The sequence below is a fragment of the Passer montanus genome, unplaced genomic scaffold, assembly GCF_014805655.1.
Source record: "Passer montanus isolate IOZ18808 unplaced genomic scaffold, ASM1480565v1 scaffold91, whole genome shotgun sequence".
NCBI classification, from domain to species: Eukaryota; Metazoa; Chordata; class Aves; order Passeriformes; family Passeridae; genus Passer; species Passer montanus.
This window is the reverse complement of record NW_024374479.1, coordinates 275,018-293,985: the sequence shown is the minus strand read 5'-3', so window position 1 is coordinate 293,985 and position 18,968 is coordinate 275,018. Positions and strand designations below refer to the sequence as shown.

General features: G+C 34.3%; 1 protein-coding gene across 4 annotated transcripts in view; it reads left to right on the top strand.

Annotated features, from left to right (window-relative positions):
* The window catches only part of SLF1 (SMC5-SMC6 complex localization factor 1), a 34,887-nt gene that overhangs the window by 12,127 nt on the left and 3,792 nt on the right, over positions 1–18,968 (top strand). For all 4 annotated transcript variants that reach the window (XM_039695660.1, XM_039695661.1, XM_039695663.1 and 1 more), the window contains 8 exons: positions 2,521–2,679; positions 3,211–3,377; positions 4,644–4,781; positions 5,445–5,610; positions 12,102–12,246; positions 14,197–14,342; positions 16,259–16,425; positions 16,919–17,022. In XM_039695660.1, coding sequence (XP_039551594.1) covers positions 2,521–2,679; positions 3,211–3,377; positions 4,644–4,781; positions 5,445–5,610; positions 12,102–12,246; positions 14,197–14,342; positions 16,259–16,425; positions 16,919–17,022 — 1,192 coding nt within the window. The remainder of the gene's footprint in view (positions 1–2,520; positions 2,680–3,210; positions 3,378–4,643; positions 4,782–5,444; positions 5,611–12,101; positions 12,247–14,196; positions 14,343–16,258; positions 16,426–16,918; positions 17,023–18,968) is intronic.

Below are 18,968 nucleotides of genomic sequence, written 5' to 3'. Positions count from 1 at the left end.
AGGTTTGCATTGAAATTTAATCTTAGGGTGTAATTTATTGAATTAATGGGATGAAAAATTACCTTTCGTAACACATGTAACCTGAAATTGGTTTTCTGTAGTCTTAAGAATAATATCATTTTTTGCCTGGAAATTTTAAGCCTAATTGTAATACTTCTCTTACTGTTCTCTCACTTTTATTGCTTTATGGAATGTCCACTGCTAGCCTTTATATAATATGTGTCTTCTATAGTAAGTATATTTACGACTTTTATAAGCAGCTCCAGTAAACATTTCCAATAATAGAATTGAAGTAAAATCACACCTACAAACTAAATGAACATATTAGATCTGCCTACTGTATTTTGTTATCTCAGTTTTCATCTGCTAGGAAGGCTTAGCACAGCTAAGTGTTCTGATCCATCATCATCCCAAAAATATTTATTTCTCTTTTGTCACCTTTTCTTCCACATCATGCAACGTAAAAGATGTATTGTGTGGACCTTCATATTTCATTTGTTTCTGCTCAAAGTGCTAATGATTGTACCAGCAGTGCTTCACATTAAACTGCTGATTCCTTATCAGTCAGAGTGCAAGCCAGTGAAGCTTGGACAGCTTATTGAGTATTAAGTCTCTTCAATAATAGGTGTCTCCTGATACTGACAAAAGTTTATTGCCTCAGTTTTGTGTCATCTTTCTCTATCTCTTAGAAATGTCATGAACCAGTCGCTAGTTTCTCTTTGACTTGAATGCTGTGCCATGCCACCATAGTCTTCTCAAAACATCTGTATTTTAGTGTATTTTCAAAATAATGCATCAACATTACTGTTTCATCCAGTAAAGAATTTTCAAGAAGTGAAAGTTTCAGTCACAATATATAAAGCTGGATCCTGGTGTAATCACCAGGTGAAGGTCAGGGTAACATGCTTGTACACGTCCTATATACAATCTAACATCTTAAATCCACGTGGCAGAGAAGTTCTTTGACTGTTTATTAAACAGTTTATGATTGCTCTTTAGATGTGTTGTTTGCATGTAATTAACATTACAAAAGTATGAATGCAACCATTGTTTCCAAAGGAAATTTTAGTGGAGATTTTAATAGTTCATGTGTGAATGAGTAGATTGAAATAAATGTGAGTTGCAAACATCAGATGCACAAAGACTTGATTAAAAGAAAATTGTCTACATGAGCAACTTTATATATTATTAGTGTGACAATGGCTTACATTAAGAGTCTGAGATACAAGACATTTGCAGAGACACTAAATATCTAATGCCAAGGTGGAGTTCATTTACTGAGATTTTAGCTGTGATTTAACCATGATTATAATTTCTTTCTGAATGTTTTTCATGTTTGAACAGAGCTCTTAATGTTTTTTATCTTATTACTGGAGCATTTTTGGATGCTGTCTAATAGCAGTATATTCTTTAGACTTCAAATCCACAACTGGACTCAAAATCTCTGTCAATTTAAAATATAAACTGTAATATAATATTAAAACAATTAGTAAGATATTTAGATTGAATAATAGGAAAATTTCTCCCTGCAAAGGGTTGTCCAGCGCTGGAAGAGGCTTCCCAGGGCAGTAATGGAATCATCGTGCCTGGAGGGATTTAGAAGATAGGTACAAGTGGCACTAAAGGAGATGGTTTAGTGGTGGGGTTAATAGTGCTGTTAACGGTTGGACTCAATGCTCTTATAACAATTCTATCTGAGCTATTCTATTAAATGCACACCAAGAGACAAGATTTTTGGCAGAGATCATAAAGTTTACAAGTTATCGGAGACTAAAGCAATAATAAATGTATGTAACTGTTTAATTCCCAGTAGTGCGATCAGTCTGACCCTCAGCTGTGCCTCCTTATCCCAGAATTAGGAGAAATTTGAATTTACCAGAGCCTCAGGCTGTGTGGTCAAACAAAAAAGCTGCATTTCAAAAGAGCAGTTACCTGGCAGAAGAAAGCTGTGCTTCATTTAGCAATACTGTTGGAACTGGCTTGTGCATCATCTTTGGTTTGAATCTGAACTAGAGGAAAGATGTAAATAGCAATGTACCTGAGACCTTCAGTAGCTCACTAGTGTCATTAATTTGTGATCTTTGGAAAGCAGAAAGTACAGACATTAACAGGGAAATTGCAGAACAAATACAGCATCTCATGGAAGCTATTGCATCTGTCTGGGTTCTCTGAAAGTGGTAAAGTTAAGAGTTTTGCTGTTCTGAGTGGCAGAGAACAAGATGGAAGTCCTGTGCTATTAAGATCTTCTTGACTGGAAGGACCCCTTCTGCTTGGAAATGAGAGTCCCTTCCCCCTGCCCTGGCAGGGATGTAAGGTGGTATAGAATAACTTCTTTGTCTTAGTCACATCCCTCTGGCTACTGCAAAAATCAATTCTGTCCTATCAGGAACCAGGATATATAAAACCAACATTTTAGTTAGGGATCTTCTTGTTTGTTAACTTGGTTGGTTAAAGGTTTTTTAAAATTTAAGCTGTTTTGTTTTGGGTTTTTTTTTTTTAATAATGATATCTCATTTCTAGGTTAAAAGTACTGACTGGTCCAGGGGCACTTGGTCTATACTTCAAGGATTAGTGGAAGAGGACTTAGTTCACGATGTAGTCACAGAACTTGCTGCTGGCCAAATGTACAGTGCACCTCCTGTGCAACTTCTTCATCCTCTTCTAGAATATGTCCTATTGGTGAGAGATGAAGACTAAAGTATTATTAAAAATAAAAGCGATAAATGGAAGTATTATGATCTTTGCTTCTAACATAGTATTTAGTTGTTTTTAGTGATCCATTCACCCTTCTTTTTGTGCTCATCAATGTGCTTGTAAAAATAAGAAACTATTTTAAAAAGGGATTTTTCAAATTAGTATTTATTTGCAAGACAAATGAATGTAATGCTCTAAATATTGTGGAAGTCTTGGCCACAAATATTTTTTGTTACTTTTAGAAACAGCACTATTCTAGTATGCCGCGGATAGAGAGATCGAGTGAGAACAAGGTTTGCTCTAAACAGTGCTGCATTCAACTGACATATCACACCAGAGCAATTCTTTTTCTCTTCCTTTTTTTTTTCTTTAACTTTGTATTTTTATACATGTTACTTCACTGATTAAATTTGGCCACTTGATATTGTAAAGATTAAATAAAATAAACTCTTAGTGATTACAGATATAGATCTTTGGCTAGTTTGGAGGCAATATTATTTTCTCATTTTTTTGCAGGGAAACACCGATACAATATTTTTTCCCAAACTTTGTCATGTTTTTTATCTTGTTCTTCATTGTGAACCTCCCTGGAAGTCCCCATCGATGTTGAAGTATTATTTGGATCTTCTTCAGTGTCCTATCTGTAAGAAAGGCACATGGTCCTTGATAGAGATGCTTGTAAGGTAAGAAAGATTAATGAGGTACCAAATGCGGTCGTTACGTTACTCCAAACTCAGAGACAGCAAAGGAGAGTTGGCATTCTATCGCAACAAAGTGCTGTTTTCAACAGAAAAAGTTACCAGTATGTGAAAGTCTAGAATTGGAAAAGATTTGGACACTTCACTTTATATTTCAAAAAGTGTTAGCTCGCAGGCAGATGAAATTTTTTGAAAGAAAAATAAGTACATTTTCTTAGCCTTAATAATTTTTTAAAATTATTTTATTTCTTATACTCTTTACAGAGTATAGTAATCTGTGTAGTCTTGCTGTTGTTGTCTGTATACATATAAGCACACACACGCACAGGCATATATCTGCAGTTACAAAGCAAATTCAAGGCTTGTCTTGCAAAACATGAAGTTTCATGTTGTATTTAGATTTTAAACATAAACTTCTTTTTGAAGAAGTCTGATTATATCTTATCTATATCTACAAAGGCAAGACAGTATTTAGGAACTGTTTGGATAGTTAGTCTCTGCTTTATCTTGAGAACTTATTTTTTGTAATTTGCATCAACAGAAATTATTTCTTCATTTGGAAAAGAAACTACACCTCTTCTTGTGGCTGTGATAAAACCTCAAGTAATATTTAAATACTTTAATACAATGATGATTACAGATAAATGAATGTGTGTGATTGTAAGCATGTCTTGAAGAACATGAAAGAGAATTTCTCTTTTAGATTAAGTATGTTGTCTTTTAATACTTCCTGGAGAATGGGAATACCCAGAAGTTATATACAGGTTTTAGTACTCAAGATTCTAGACAAAAAGTGTGTTTGCATGTTACGTCAGAATTCACAGTCTGTAGTCCTGTCAAGTAGTATGTATGAACTATTATCTGAACAGAAGCTTGTAGGATGTTACCATGTCTACAAAATACTACAAAATTATCTTGTGTTTAAAGGATTTTAAAGAAGTTCTGTTTAATATAGTAATTGTACAATATCTCAAATAGAGACAGAAAAATGAAACCAAATTAAAGTTAGTTTACACTATAATACAAAATGTTCATCTGAAGCACAAAAGCTCAGTCACAAACATGTCGATTTTTTTTTCTTTTGAAAAAACCTTTAAAACCAGAAAATTAGGCTTTAAAACGTTGACTGTTGCTGAGGAGCAAACCTTTTTTCCTTGTCAAAACAGACCAGATTCATTATTGACTTTCTTGCCAAAAGAATATCTGTTGTTTCTGTCATACAAATGGAGTTTTTAATTTTTTATTTTTCAGGTCTTGCCTTTATTGTGAAACAGTTTGTCATACGGTCACGGTTTCAGGGACAGAAGATGAACTGAGGATAGTTCATAAAACATTATTGAAATTTTTCTCTGATTTAGTAAAAGGCGAAGTAGAGTTCCTGACAAAAAGGTGGGATAGAATTTTAGAATTTATAGAATTGCTTTATTTACAGCAGCTTGTATCCTGATTTGTGTATATCCTTGATAAGATACTGCTCTAGAAAACAGTTTAGCAATTCCATTTATATTTTTCAATTCTTAGATTGTTTATTGTAAATTCATAGGTTTCTTATAATGATGTTTTAAAACATCTTGCTTTTTCCAGCTTGTTATTCCAGTAAGCATTTAATTTTGCTCATAAAGATGTACTTTTAGATTTGCTGTACTTCACTGTTCATTCTTAAGCAGGATTTTGAATATACTGATGTATGTGTTTGATTATTTTTTTTTTTTTAATTCAAATAACTGTTATCTCTTATTGCCTTAGGGAGACAATTACCTTTCCTTGGTTTATGAAGTATAAAAGAAGTCTAGGTTTTGCTTTGTCTTTATATAGAAATGATGGCCTTTACTTTAGGTAAATAGTGGCACAGTATTAGAATTCCCTAGGTCTAACAGTAATGGTCATCATAATTGTGTTTATTCTGCATCAGAAATTGTGTCTGATCTTTCCATAGGTAAAAATCCCCAAATCTGTGTGTATTTTGAATGAAGACAAGGTTTCTGTCTGGTTACTATAATAATCAAAGTGGCATAAAGCTTTAGGTTTTTTCACTTTTTTTTTTTTTTCCAGTTTGGTTGAAGGAACAAATTCACAGCATCAACAAGTCTTGCCACAGACAGTTCTTCTGAAGACTTTCTTGCTTGAAAGTGGAACTGCAGTGCTTTTTACCAAACACATAAATATTCTAGCAGATTGGGTCATATTTTCCCGTAGAGAATTAAATGGAAAAAATTATGTGAGTGTGAATTTTATACTTTAAAATATGAAGACAGACATATTTTTTTAAAGGTGTCCCTTTGTTCATTCTTTTGTGAGGAATTATATGTAAGTATAACAGCCGCTTGTTATAGCGGCCTTTTATTGTGAAGCGTGCTGGTTTTTGCTCCACTAAAGAAATGAATTGATCCATAAGATTCTTATATAGATATGTAGAGAAGAAACGAGTCATGAGTAGCTTGTTGGCTACATTCAGATGTTCACATGCCCTTACCAGCAGGTATTACTGTAGTTATTACAGACACCAGCTTGTTCTCTCAAACAATATGGTGTAGTGAAAGAAGTGATTATCTTATTTTACAGTGACAGGATTCAGGAAACATTTGAAAGAGAAACCTAACAAAACTAATACTTTTTTTTGTTGTTTGCTAGATATGCATTGTTTTACTGTAATAAAACGCCCTGGTTTTCTTCCTAAGTCTTTTAGCTTCATTTGGAATATTTCGTAGGATTTAGCATAAAAATGGAATTGAAGGCAACATAATTGCTATTCTGTGACCTGCTGACCAGCAGGACATTGACCTGAAAGATACTAAGTGTCCTCTATACCACCTATTTCTTTTCAGAAGCAAGAGGCCTTGTAAAACATCTTTGACTTCTAGATTCTCACTTAAAATAAAACCTAACTGCTGTTTCTGCATTCTCTTTTAAATTATTGTGAGAGCACAGAATAAATAGGTATTCCATTCACTTTTTCTGCACAGTAACAGAACAATAGAAAATCAAGTATTTCAGGGAGAAAAAAGCACTTTCAGTATAATACCAAGTAGTTATTCATTATGCTATGAAAGCAAAAGGATTAAACATAATGAGAGCTTCAATCATCTTACCTAGCCAGACCTCCTACCTTTTTTGAGGGCTGTCAAAGCAAGACATTGTGAAACAGTGCTGCTTTTTATCCTCGGTCAAGATATTTAAGAAGTGCCTAAAATTAGGCTTCTATACCCATATTTATATTTAAGCAACCTATCTTTTCAAAGGTGCTGAGCCGCAAGCAGGCTTACATGCAGTTGGTGTCAGTAGCCATTCTGTTCCTTTGGAAAATGACACTGCTTTCATATTTTCCCTGGTGTTGAATCTGCAGTTTAAGTGTAGGTACCATTTAGTTTTTTACTGCTATGCCTTCCTTTGGCAGGTTCCAGCACTGTAAGCTATGCCTTTCTCATAAACCTTTCTTTGCACTGGCAGAATAATCACTATTGTCAGACTGTACTACATATATGAAAAATAAGCTTAATCCCCACATACAGCATAAACCACAGAGATCTGCCTCTTGTTTAGATTCTATTTGTTTCATATACATATATCTCAGAATTGTCGTTTCAGCACAAATCCTGGATGTCTGTTGCTTTCTCACTTTCATCTTACGCACTGTATTGTAAACTATCCTACACAGATTAATTCTAGCCTTAAGAAGCAGCCTGTTGCCTCATAATATCTGTAGTGTATTACATTTTTTCTAACAGCCTTGTTCCTCATATTTATTTATCTATTGCACTTTCTTTCCCATTGCATTTTTGGCAAAAATAAATTCTAAACCAAAATACCATATTTTTACAATCCAACTCATTTGTCCCTTCATTCTCTCTCAATCTTGTTATACGAAAGCTTGACATTTTTCTGTATTTTCAGACTAATTTTAAAATTCCATTAGACAGTTTAAAATGTCATTCAGAAAATCAAAAGAGTGAAACCTCCCTATCTGTGCAGACAGAACTGTGCTTTCTCCTTCCTTTTTCTATAATTTCAGAGATACATAAATAAATACATCGTATTTCCATGTCATTAGAAGTAGCATACAGGGTGCAAAATTATGCTTCCTGTCTTCAATTTGAGGTTAGCAGTTTTGTTTTATAAAAGCTGTTTGCTTAAGAGGTAACACTGTCACAAGAAGCGTATAGGGCCATTCTGAAACCTCAATGAAAGGAATGATTTTGGATATTGTTACTCTCTGCATGTGGTTTGTAGCACATTGCAAAGGGGTGACCAACCGTATTTCTCAGTGCACCTAAGTGTGTTAGCTTGTGGGAAGAAACAAATATGCATATTTTGAGATACCGAACTTCTGTGCAGTTCTTCAGCAAAAATATCTATAAGTGGAAACAGATGAATAATTTAACAAAATTCTTTATTTAAACATATCTAATATTTTATAACTGGTAAAAGTGAGCGGATATTAATTTTTTTAGCTTTTTAGAATGAGATTCTCTCTTTCTGTGATTCAAAGAGGTTGCAACAAAGAGCGCTGGAGTGCAGGGAAAATGTCTGTGTATGTTTCCTCTCTCCTTGTGCCGAGTTGCTGCAAAATTATGTTTTAAGTATGTGTGTAAACATACCATGTAAAAAGAGCAGTCCAAAAAAAAGCAAAAAACAAAGCATCAAGTTGAGTGCAGTTGTTTTCTGGAGTTAGATAGAATTTGCTGTATTTTAGAAGCAGCAGAATAAAAATAGTGGCAGGAAAGTAGACGTCCTCACTTATCACTGGGTTAACCGGTTTGAACCACATGGGGAAATAATATTGATACGCTATTCTTGTAGTTAAAAAGGCACTGCCAAAGAACATAAAATATTTCCTATTATTTGAACTCTTCAAATTAATTTTGAATATAATTCTAAAATAAATTAACATATATTGTTTGTTATATTATTAAACAAGTTTGATGGGTAATTCCTGGTCAAAGTTCTCTGAATCAAATTTCTTCATTCAGTTGTAGAATTTACCAGGGAATGTGTATGTTGCTTATAACACTTTTAGTTGCATTGAGCTATTGCATGGTTTTTCACAATGTCACAGATGGTATCAGAAATGCTTTTCATCCCTGAAAATACTGGTGGGGATTTTTTAAAAAAAGCTTTCTTACATAGCCTGATAAAGAAGTGACAGTGGCATTCATTCAGATTTTTAGTTGCATAGTGTAAATTTGTGTGGTGTAGAACCAAGTGTCTCTGGTCTGTCACTTGCAGTAGTTTTTTTGGAAGTATGTTGTGGCATTTGTGGAGCACTACATTTATAGTTCACGAAAAAACCCTCTTCTTTAGCGTTCTAAAATAACTCAGTAATTCAAAGTAAAAAAGTTAATTTTAATTTTCCTATAAAAACTTTTATGTGTAAAAACACACTGTGAAACTTCTGCCACCGTAGCACTGTATTTGACTTGACAAAGCATTAAATGGAACAGCAATGTAGGAATTGCATTTGCTAAGCTAACAGATATCAACTAAAGTGATGTGACCTTTGTATGCTAACACAGTCAATAGCTTCTTCCCACTTCTATGCTTTTCTTAGTGAGATAGCTTTGATTTTCAACAATAAGAGCAAGGAAGAGAATTTTGAAAAGAGGTTTCACTGCATGTTACTTAATTAGCTGTACATGGTGTAGTGGGTCAATCTCAGCTGGCAGATAAGTCCCCACCCTGCATTGGGTTGAGGGAGAGAATCAGAAGGACAAATTAAAAAATGTATGACATTATATACAGAGAATTTAATAAGTGAACCAAATACTTACAAGCAAAGCAAAATAAGGATTCCATTCAGTGCATCCCATCAGCAGGCAGATGTTCAGTCACTTCCTGGAAAGCAGGGCTTCATAAGACATGGCATTTACTAGGCAAGGCAAACACCATCACTTCAAACATTCTCCCTCCCTCGTTTAACCAGCTTTTACTGCTAAGCACAATGTTCAGAAGGTCTTTGGTCATATTGGGTCATCTGTCTTGGCTGATGCCCCTCCCAGCTTCTTGTTGTAGAGGCAGAGTGGGGAAAAAGAGGTCTTGGCACTGTCATACGTGGTAACAAATTCCAACTCTAATGGAAATGCTTGGGTTTTTTTTCTTTTTTAATACTGCATGTTTTCACTACTGTCTATTGTTTTGTGGTTGAATTTGAAAATACTTTTAACATGTTAACATTTAAACATTTCTAGAACATATGGTTCTTTCAGGAAATTAGACTAAATTCCCTCTCTCATTTGCAGCATTGAACCATTTATTTAAAATATTGAGGAGAAGCTCTTGGTTTGTCCTACTGTTCTTTTACAAAAATGCCAACCAAGCCTACACTAGTTGGCAGTGTCTGGCTTGTCTTGTCAGCATGCATAGATACTTGGCTGGGCAAATGTAGAAGCTGCTAGAGTACCCAGCTGCATTTAATATTCAGTATATATCTGACTGTGAAAAATTACTAATACTTGCAGTATTAACAGTCATTATTTCAGTCTGCTCCCTCAATGTCTGCCTTCACCTCTGCTCTATTTCTTAAAAGTATTTCATAAAGGAATTAGTTAGGGTAGTGATTTAGAAACCATAAAGAGAATGTAAATACTTGTGCTTTACATCTCTGTCTATCTCAGATCACACCTATATGTTCTTAATCCTGTCACTTAACTTTTGTTAAAATTGTTCTTATTTGCTGTGTTTGTGAAATTTATTTCCAGTAAAGAACTGTTGGTGGAATTATATTATTCACCCAGTATTTTGCTTTGGGGTCCAGTGATAAGGGGTATACATACTTAAGGGAAATTTAAATGCATTCAGATATTTTAAATTTTTTTCAGCTTCTGTTCCTGAATCCTCAGAAGATAGTGTAAATGTACATTTTTAAATATTTAAACTTTAGTTTAAAAATTATACTTTCAGGGTTTTGGCATGCCGTATCTGTGTTCTCAGGGGTTTTTTTTTAATTATGAGATTTCACAGTTCATCTATAATAAAGTATTGTTACATAGTAAAGGAAGGAGCAAACCAAATCAAGTAGAGATTGAGAAAGCAAGAGGAAGTAGGCCTGGAAGCAATCTTGGAGATGACATTTGTAACAGATTTTGTCTGGCCAATTCTTAAAAATCTTAAGTGATGGAGATAATGCTTCCATCACACATCATGTTTATTTGTAGTTGTGTTTATTCCTTTTCTGTTAAGTGTTGAGTAACTTAACTGTAGTGACGGTATTTGTGTAGTTTTCAACAAATTGCTTTATAACGTTTTTATTATCATCTGTGTCACCATCTCCATTGTTCATAGGTACGTCTGTTTGATGCTCAAACTGGTTTTGGTGCTTTTCAGCTCCTAAGGAATCCTAGTAAATTATTTTAAACCAACCTTGAACATATTTTGTTCTCAAAGGAGTATCAGAAAAATCATTGACTGTAGTGTGTACCCATTGAGTCTGGTTTGTCTCTTACGCAAAATTGTTCAGTTTCAAGTACTCATAATTTTTCACAAGATGCCATATATCAATTTGTGCTCTGGTGTAACAGTAGTAATTCTCTGGTAGAGCCCTAGGTCAGAGTAATTTCTTATGTTCCTGCTATGGTGCCTGTGCTTTTCTCCAAGCTGTGCTTTCAAAACATGTCATGGTACATGTGGTCAGATGAATAACGTATTTCAGAGTAATTTTATGAAGTATTTCTACTGTGGCTCGGGAGGGTATGTAGATAGATGTGACCTTGCAAAGACTAACTCAAACATTACAAATACTGCTTTACCTAACCAGTATTGATTAAGTTCTCATATAGGTGTATAAATGCATTCATCAATCTAATGATTTACTATCAATAGATCATTCATCTATAAATGCATTCTCATGGTGGTATCTGGATAGCTAAATTCCTGTGTATTGTCTTGATGCCTCTTGAAGAAAATACATCAGCTTTCTTTACTTGTTCATTACCATTTTCACAGGATCACTGAATAAGCTGAGTTGGAAGGGAAACATAAGCATAGATATAGATATAGATATAGATATAGATATAGATATAGATATAGATATAGATATAGATCTCTCTTTTTTTTTTGTATGTGTGTGTGACTGTTCAAAATAGAAAATTACAGGGCTAATATTCAGAAGGATGGCTTTTTTCCTAAATTTGTAGCTGCTCATCTCTTTGAATTTTTTGATAGCTGAAGAAAGTTAGCTTTTGCAAAGTGACTGCCAGAATTTCTTCTGTGGAGGAAACTAACACTTAGCATCCTTTTCTCTTTTGGCACAGACATACATCGTCACAAAAAGAGCTTTATTTCATGATGAAATCTTCCAAAAAAGACAATGCTGATAGAGCAGGGAGAAAAAGATCCCTGCAATTGTCAAATTAAACACAAGATTAACTGGAATAAGTGCAGTACTTGCAATCTTATGGTTAAACAAAACCTAATTTAAAAATAAATCACATTGCAATTATAAGTTTTGACAGCATTTTGCATATTGTTTTAGGTGATGTTTTCATGGAACCTGTTTTTCTCCAGTACCAAATCTTAATTGATGTGGCATCAGTGACACTAATTTTGGTGATCTGGCTGCAATAGTTAGCTTTTGAGCAGAAGAAAGGCCAATGAAGGAGTAACATAGCAGCAGAGTGAGCTTTTATCTAAATTTTTCTATGTTATTTCTAGTACACTATCTGTGAATTTCTTATATATTACAGATCAATAGATGCACCTATGCTTTTTTCCATTTAGACTTTCAGAAATGAAGTTGCTGGTCTATTAAATGCAATTCTTGGAACTGTAGTGGACTATTGGATCATCTCAGGTTTGCTTATGGACAGGAATATGTTTCATCAAGTGCCTGATTTGGCGCATTACCTTGCCATTTCATGTGATGGTAAGTGTTTGCAAGGCCTCTCAAAAGTCTTCTCATCAGATACACTAAGTCCTAATTAAAATCCTTGGTTTATAGTTTCAAATTGTTTTTTACCCTTTTTGCAGCTGTGCACTGCACGGTGTGTACGTACCCAGGAAACCATTTTATTCTGTATGTGTCTGTCGGTGTCAAGCAAAGATCAAATGGAATGGTTTTCTTAATAAAATCGCTGTAAATAAACGTCTAAGTGTTGATGTGAAAGCAAGACCACACAGTCTGAGGAAGGAAAAAAAAATCTTTTGAGCTCTCTTGTCAGTTTAGGAGAAGATTTAAGCATATCATAATAAAACTTAAATTCAGACAAGCAATCAGAGGCATCTTACTCAACTCAGGCAAATTTTGTCACTCCAGAAAATAAACAGATTGCTAAAGACACTTCAGTTGTAAGTCTAAAACCTACACTGAACTGTGTGACTCCTACAACTTCAAATGAAATATTTCAATGTCTCCCTCCAAATCCTTGGACTTAATGGAGGGAATGGGAGAAAATTCCATTGAGTCCCATTAATTACTGTAGTTATTCCTCATTAAATTGACTAGGTAAACAGAAACATCATGACTCAAATAGCCATTATCATTTAATATGGAATGTCAGTTGAGGTATCTGTACTTTTAGCAGCAAGGAGTTGAGGAGGTTGGAAGACAAAATTATCTCAAGAAAGTATTATTTTAATTTATTTTCAAAATTAATTCCCACCAAAGTTTCCCCTGACTCCTTTTCCAGTCATCATTTTCTGTGGTAACAGGTATATGTAAGCTTCATTTAAATTGTATCTGCCTTCTACCTGGACACTTGGGAAGAACCATCATGAAAAGAAATTACACTAAAATCTTAATCTCTGGACAATTTGTTCTACTCCAGTCTTACAGAAAGCAAATTATGAGAACTTTTATACACTGACTTAGTTCTTAGAAGGCCAAATCAGTTTGAACTTTATGCTGTTTAAATCAATGGAGCTTTTAATATGTACCACTTCAAAGGATTTTATAGCTGTCATATAATAGGGATACTCTTGGATAAATACTGAATACAGAAGGGAAAACAAGAACAGGATTCAGTCTGTTTATAGAGATTATTTGACCTGGGCCACATGGTACAATCCACAGCACTCAAAACAAAACTGTTGTGAGTTTTCCTAAATGCAGTTATACTCAGAGTAGCAAACATCTGTATTCTCAAACTTGGGTTTCTGTTTTGATTGAGTCTACAGATCAGTTAATTTATGAGCATTTCTTAATAAAACAGAAGATTCCCTCTATACAGTAAAGATTTCCTTACTGCAGGTCTTACTTTCCAACCATTTCAGTTGTTATTTTGACAATATTATTTTCTTAGAATCAAAATACAAATTCTTACCACTGTAAGAAAAAATCAGTCTTCCAGTCTTCTTTTCCAAAACAAGGTAGGTCACTATTATGCCTGGTACATACCGATATATGTTGCATGGATATGTAAGTTTCTCTGCCACTGTGTGGGGCATTTTTTTAAATAGTATAAGCTATTTGGTACATCTGAATGGGGTTGCAGTTTGCCTATGGTGTCTTTCAATGTAGAACCTGTAGGTCACCTGCGTTATTTGCAGATTCCTTGTTCATGTGTTATAACTGTTACATGAACTTGTGTCTCTTCGAGATTTATTATATTAAGAGCATTTTTAAAAGTTTCACACAAAAAGTGATGCTTTGTCTTCTAAAATGTGTTTAACATTCAGTATCCCATCATCTTAGCAGATGATGTTTAAAATCTATTTTAATGGGAAGAATTTTAGTACTTCTTATGGAGAATAAGCTTCTGAATCTGCAATAAGAGCAAAAAGCCTGGTTGATCTGTCTTCTCGATAAGTAGGTATGCAGATTTCTGTATTTTCAATTTTAGGCTTACTTTATTTTTTTCCAATTGCTTTTATCCAGATTTTTCTGTATGTCAATTAAAAATGTTTATTTGCGCCATACCATCCGACTGGCTTCAACTGTTTGTTGCAGAAGCAATTTTCAAACAAATGTGTTTACAGAGGAATATTGCTGTTTCTACAGAACCTCTTTCTCTTCAGAAAATAGTAAGTAACTCCTTCAAAACTTACCACACTTCAGTATTTTACAAATAGATTCATAAAAGTCTTGAAATATATCTTCTCTTTGTGGTCTAAGGTCATGCTTGTTGCCTGCATTGTCTTTCCATGTGTTCCATACATTTGAATATCTCTTTGCCTGAGATCTGGGTCCAGAACAATACTAAGATTTTTCTTGATAGAGAATTTGTCAATCTGGTATCTGTTTACATGCAGTTATCATGAAAGTGAAAAAATGCAACACCAGTGAAAGCTTTTAAAAATAATCCCTGATATAATGATTGCAGCATCACATTTGTACTTAAGCAGAATGCCAGATATAGTGTGATTTTTCTTAGCTACCTTTTCCTTCAGCGTTTTTGAAGAGATAGGTCCAGGCATTTGTTACATAGAAGATTTTATGATTTTGAACCACAGTGTATTCCTGTGAATTTCTCCTCTTAGAAAATTTCTCCTACTCACAAACCTTTGTCTGCCTTCAAATCACAATTAGTGATAGTTGTTGAGGAAAAACATGGTAAAATAAATTCTCAAAGAATCTTTTGAGAATTTCTGGAAAATAAATTCTCAAAGCCATGACTGCTGGCAGAATGCAGGCAAATCAGGGCAAATCACACAGTAATGTCATGCCCTAATTTACAGTCTCATTTCAGTAATTTTAATACTAATGACTAAACAGAATAGGGAATCCATAGCTGTTTGTCTGTGTTCTACTATTCTACAGATAGAGTCACAAAAATCAAATCTATACCTTTGTACATTTCCCATGCATAAGTTTTCATAAATTCTGCAGGAATTTATTGTGAAGAGAGGTCATTGTTTGTTAATACAGCACATTTAAACAGAGGTTGAACAAAAGACTGTCAGAATTCATAACATAAACCAACTGCATACTAATATTTCATGTATATTGCCACATATAAAGCAGAATTGCTACTTTCAGTATCAATGTGACTACTGATCACTCTCCGCAACTACTTAAAAATTGTTATAGTGCTTAAAACAAGTCTATGTGCTTTTGTTGTTTTCCTTAGTATGACTAAGTCTTCTTTCTCATTCCATATGGTAAAAAATTTCCAGTTTTGCCAGTTCTTCTCATACAGCATTTTATCAGCTTGGCTTTTCTCTGAGTTCAACAACTCCCTGGTATCAAATGTGCAGTGAAGGTGCAAGTAAGGTGTTCCTCACCTACTGTATACTGCTCGCAAGGTCTACAGTTAACTGCTAAATACTCAAAGCCTTCCTTAATACCTTTCTTCAAATATAATTGTTGTGTGTTTGATTAATCCTCCTTACTGGCCTTTATTCTTATGCTTTTGCTTAAGATACTGCAGATACTTGATGACTTTTTTAAATGACCAGTGTAGGGGGTTTGAAGCTCTGTGTTACTGCAAAGAAGCTAACATCTACAACAGCCAAGGCTGTCCTAATAGAGAGCACCTAAGGGATAACTTGCTTACTGCCTTTGTGATGCTCAAAGACTTAATCCAACCCCTCATCTCAGAAGAGATCAAGGAGTGGAATGAGTCTGTCTAACCAAATTGCTCTCTGGTTTGGGAGCAGGAAGTCTGTAAATATTTTGTTTTAGTATATGGAAGTCAGTTAGCTGTACTCAACTCTTAGGTCTAGCTAAAGAGATCCAGATTTTCTCAACTGTCAGAAATCTGAGAGAGGCCTAGAATTTCCCATTTTCTATCTTATACACAAGCCACTCACTGAGGCCAATGTAGAGTGAATTACAAAATCATCGAAAAGGAATGCAAAAGACAAACTGAAACAATCTAAATGTACAGTCATTCAGGGATCAAGAATATAGATGGATACATGTGGATATAGATGACTGTTTTGCAGTAAGTGTAACAAAAGAAAATTTCTTAATTTATAAAATGTTACTTTTGCAACAGGTCTGTTCCTATTCACCCGCTTTGCGAGAGATAGGGATGCGTGAGACAGAGATACACAAAGCAAAGAAAAAGAAAATAGGGCAACAGCCATGCCCTGAGTCTCAAAGGACATTACAGATGCTAAATGGCGATAAGCAGAACCAAGTCAAAGTGCTGCCTGATCTACCGTAAGTAATACCTATAACATCACCAGTTTTATTCTGCTTTGGGGGACAGCTTCTGACCTGACACATTTCTTGAACTTTATGTGACCTGTTTTGTTGTCTACAAATTACTTTAACTGACAGAAAGCTCCATTGTAAGCCTGTAACACCTCTGGGCTGGGGTTTCCCCTTTTCTCTTTGATCATCAATTTCAGTGTATATGCAGACTGATGTAGTTTTATTTGTCTAATATTAAATTTATAGGGTATATACAGAAGTTCACTGTTCACAGAATTACCTTTAAAGATAGTTTAAAAATGGGCAATCCTATTTAATTTCTGTTTTAAATACAGTTATAATTAAATGTCATAGAAATTATGTAATTAAGACATTTCTAAAATGATGCTGCAGTGGATAAATCTGAATATCCTGTATGTACACATTTAAAACCATTAAGTACATATACATTAATTATTAAATAGTGATTTAAAATGTGTCCCCTTTGCTTTCTTTTCAGTGACTTAATCTTTAATAAGCTTAGAGAAAAACCAGAAGTCCAGACTGCACACACCAAAGAGAGTTTTTTTTTTGCTGAAGAGGCACACAAGAGAAATATTAAAGGTATTCTACTTGTCTAATTTATGATAAGAAGTTTAAAGTGGCGAGAGTTTATAGTTTTATGTTTAAAAAACTTGTCCTGATGAATGCTGGACTAAAACAATGGCTTATGCCCAATAATTATTTTCTTATGGTCCACGTTTCTCTTTTGCAATGTCTGTTTAAAAAGAGGAATTTGTATATATGGTAAAATAAATACCATATATAGGGTAGGTATTTTCTTCGTTACCCTCCTCCTTTCATACATTAAATACAGTGTACAATTTGTGTGAGCTCGTTCCAGTCTTACCTGCCTTACTGTGCTAATCCACCTCAACCTGTGCTTGGTAGGATCAACGTGTTGTGATTTGCAAGTATAATTCAGTCTTCATCTCTCTGAGTCCTAAACATTTTGTGAATAAAGACTGAAGAGTATGCTATGTTAAATAGCTGTTTTAAGCATATGGACTGTTTTCTTCCAGACATTCATCCCAGACTATGAAATGCACTTGGCTTTTGTTTTAACTATACTGGAACTCATGTACCTAAGGAATAAAACAGCACTACAGTAATTCATTCAGTTCCTATCTACTACACAAGTTTAATAATTGTACTTTGCATGAGGTTTCCTTTACTACAGAATTGCTTGCTGGAACTATTTTTTCATCTTTATTATCAGAAATTTACCTACAACTCTATTAATATGACACCCAGGAGAAGGCTCAAAAAAATGGCAAAAGCAAGCTGGAATTGTTCAAAAAATTAAAAACAGAATTGTATCACAAACAAAAGAAGACCTCACCCCCTTTAAAGATTTAAAAGAACTTCAGCAACAGAGTCAGACCATACATTTTTTAAATTTGTTCCCTTTGTTTTTATTGCTTTTGCAAGTAAAGTTGATGTGAATTATTACATCTGATTTCTACAAAGAAAAATGAGCTGAAGGACTTGGAGGGGAGGGGGAGGGAAGTGGAACCAAACAAACCAATCCTGCTTTTTTTTCTATTCTCCCCTGCTAAAATTATAAGCAGTGTCTTCTGTTGAAAGAATGGGCACAGAGCTGATAGATTTATATAGTAAAGGTATTAATATAACAAAATGTTCAATGTAGATCTTACTATAAAAGCTAAGAGATCTAGCCTAAGATATCTTGAATTTCTAAAATGTTTGGTTCATCATCTTTCACCTGGTATCAGGATTTTCCTCTGGCTCTTGTTCAAAGCTAATCAATTATTGAAAAGAAAACAGCATTTAGAATGTGTCTGAAGTTTTTATTACACAGAAGCTAGTGGTGTCTGTACATATACAAGCAGCAGCTCTCAGATGTTTCCTGTTTAATTTTTCACACTTATTTCAGCTGTACATGGTACTACAGTTTGGATTTTTTTCCCCAGGGTCTACTACTACTAATAATTTTATTATTAGTATTATTATTATTAATTTCCCTCTTTCTCCCTTCCTTCTCTACTGTAGCCAAGTCAGAGAGCCTATTGAGAAACAGCAAACAATCTGCTAGTAGATTTGAAGTTTTGATTTATACTTGAGTGTGTGGAGGCACTTGTGCTTAGCCAGAAACATTCATTTGAATTAAGCTATAAACACTGTGTAAAAAGAACCATACATCTTAATGTAGGTTCATGAATAAATTTAAGGGAGGGCAACTGCACTCTAAAGTTTTATTGCATCAAAATCCGGTATTTTTTTGTGTTTTGTGATCACTTGGTGCTTTTATAGTGTGATTGAAGCTTTAAACCTTGAACTAGAGGGGAGATAATTCCTGCGTTAAAAACCATTTCCAGTACAATTTCATTGCTGGATCTCTGGTGGAACAGAAGCTCCGTGGGGTTTTTTTTCTTTTAAGATGTTTAAAAAGGATAAAGGAAAATCGTACTCATTATTGAGTTTTCTGGTACATAACCAGATCTCCTAGTTCCAGAGCCTTTGATTATTTTCTTTAGTTGCTATCTTGT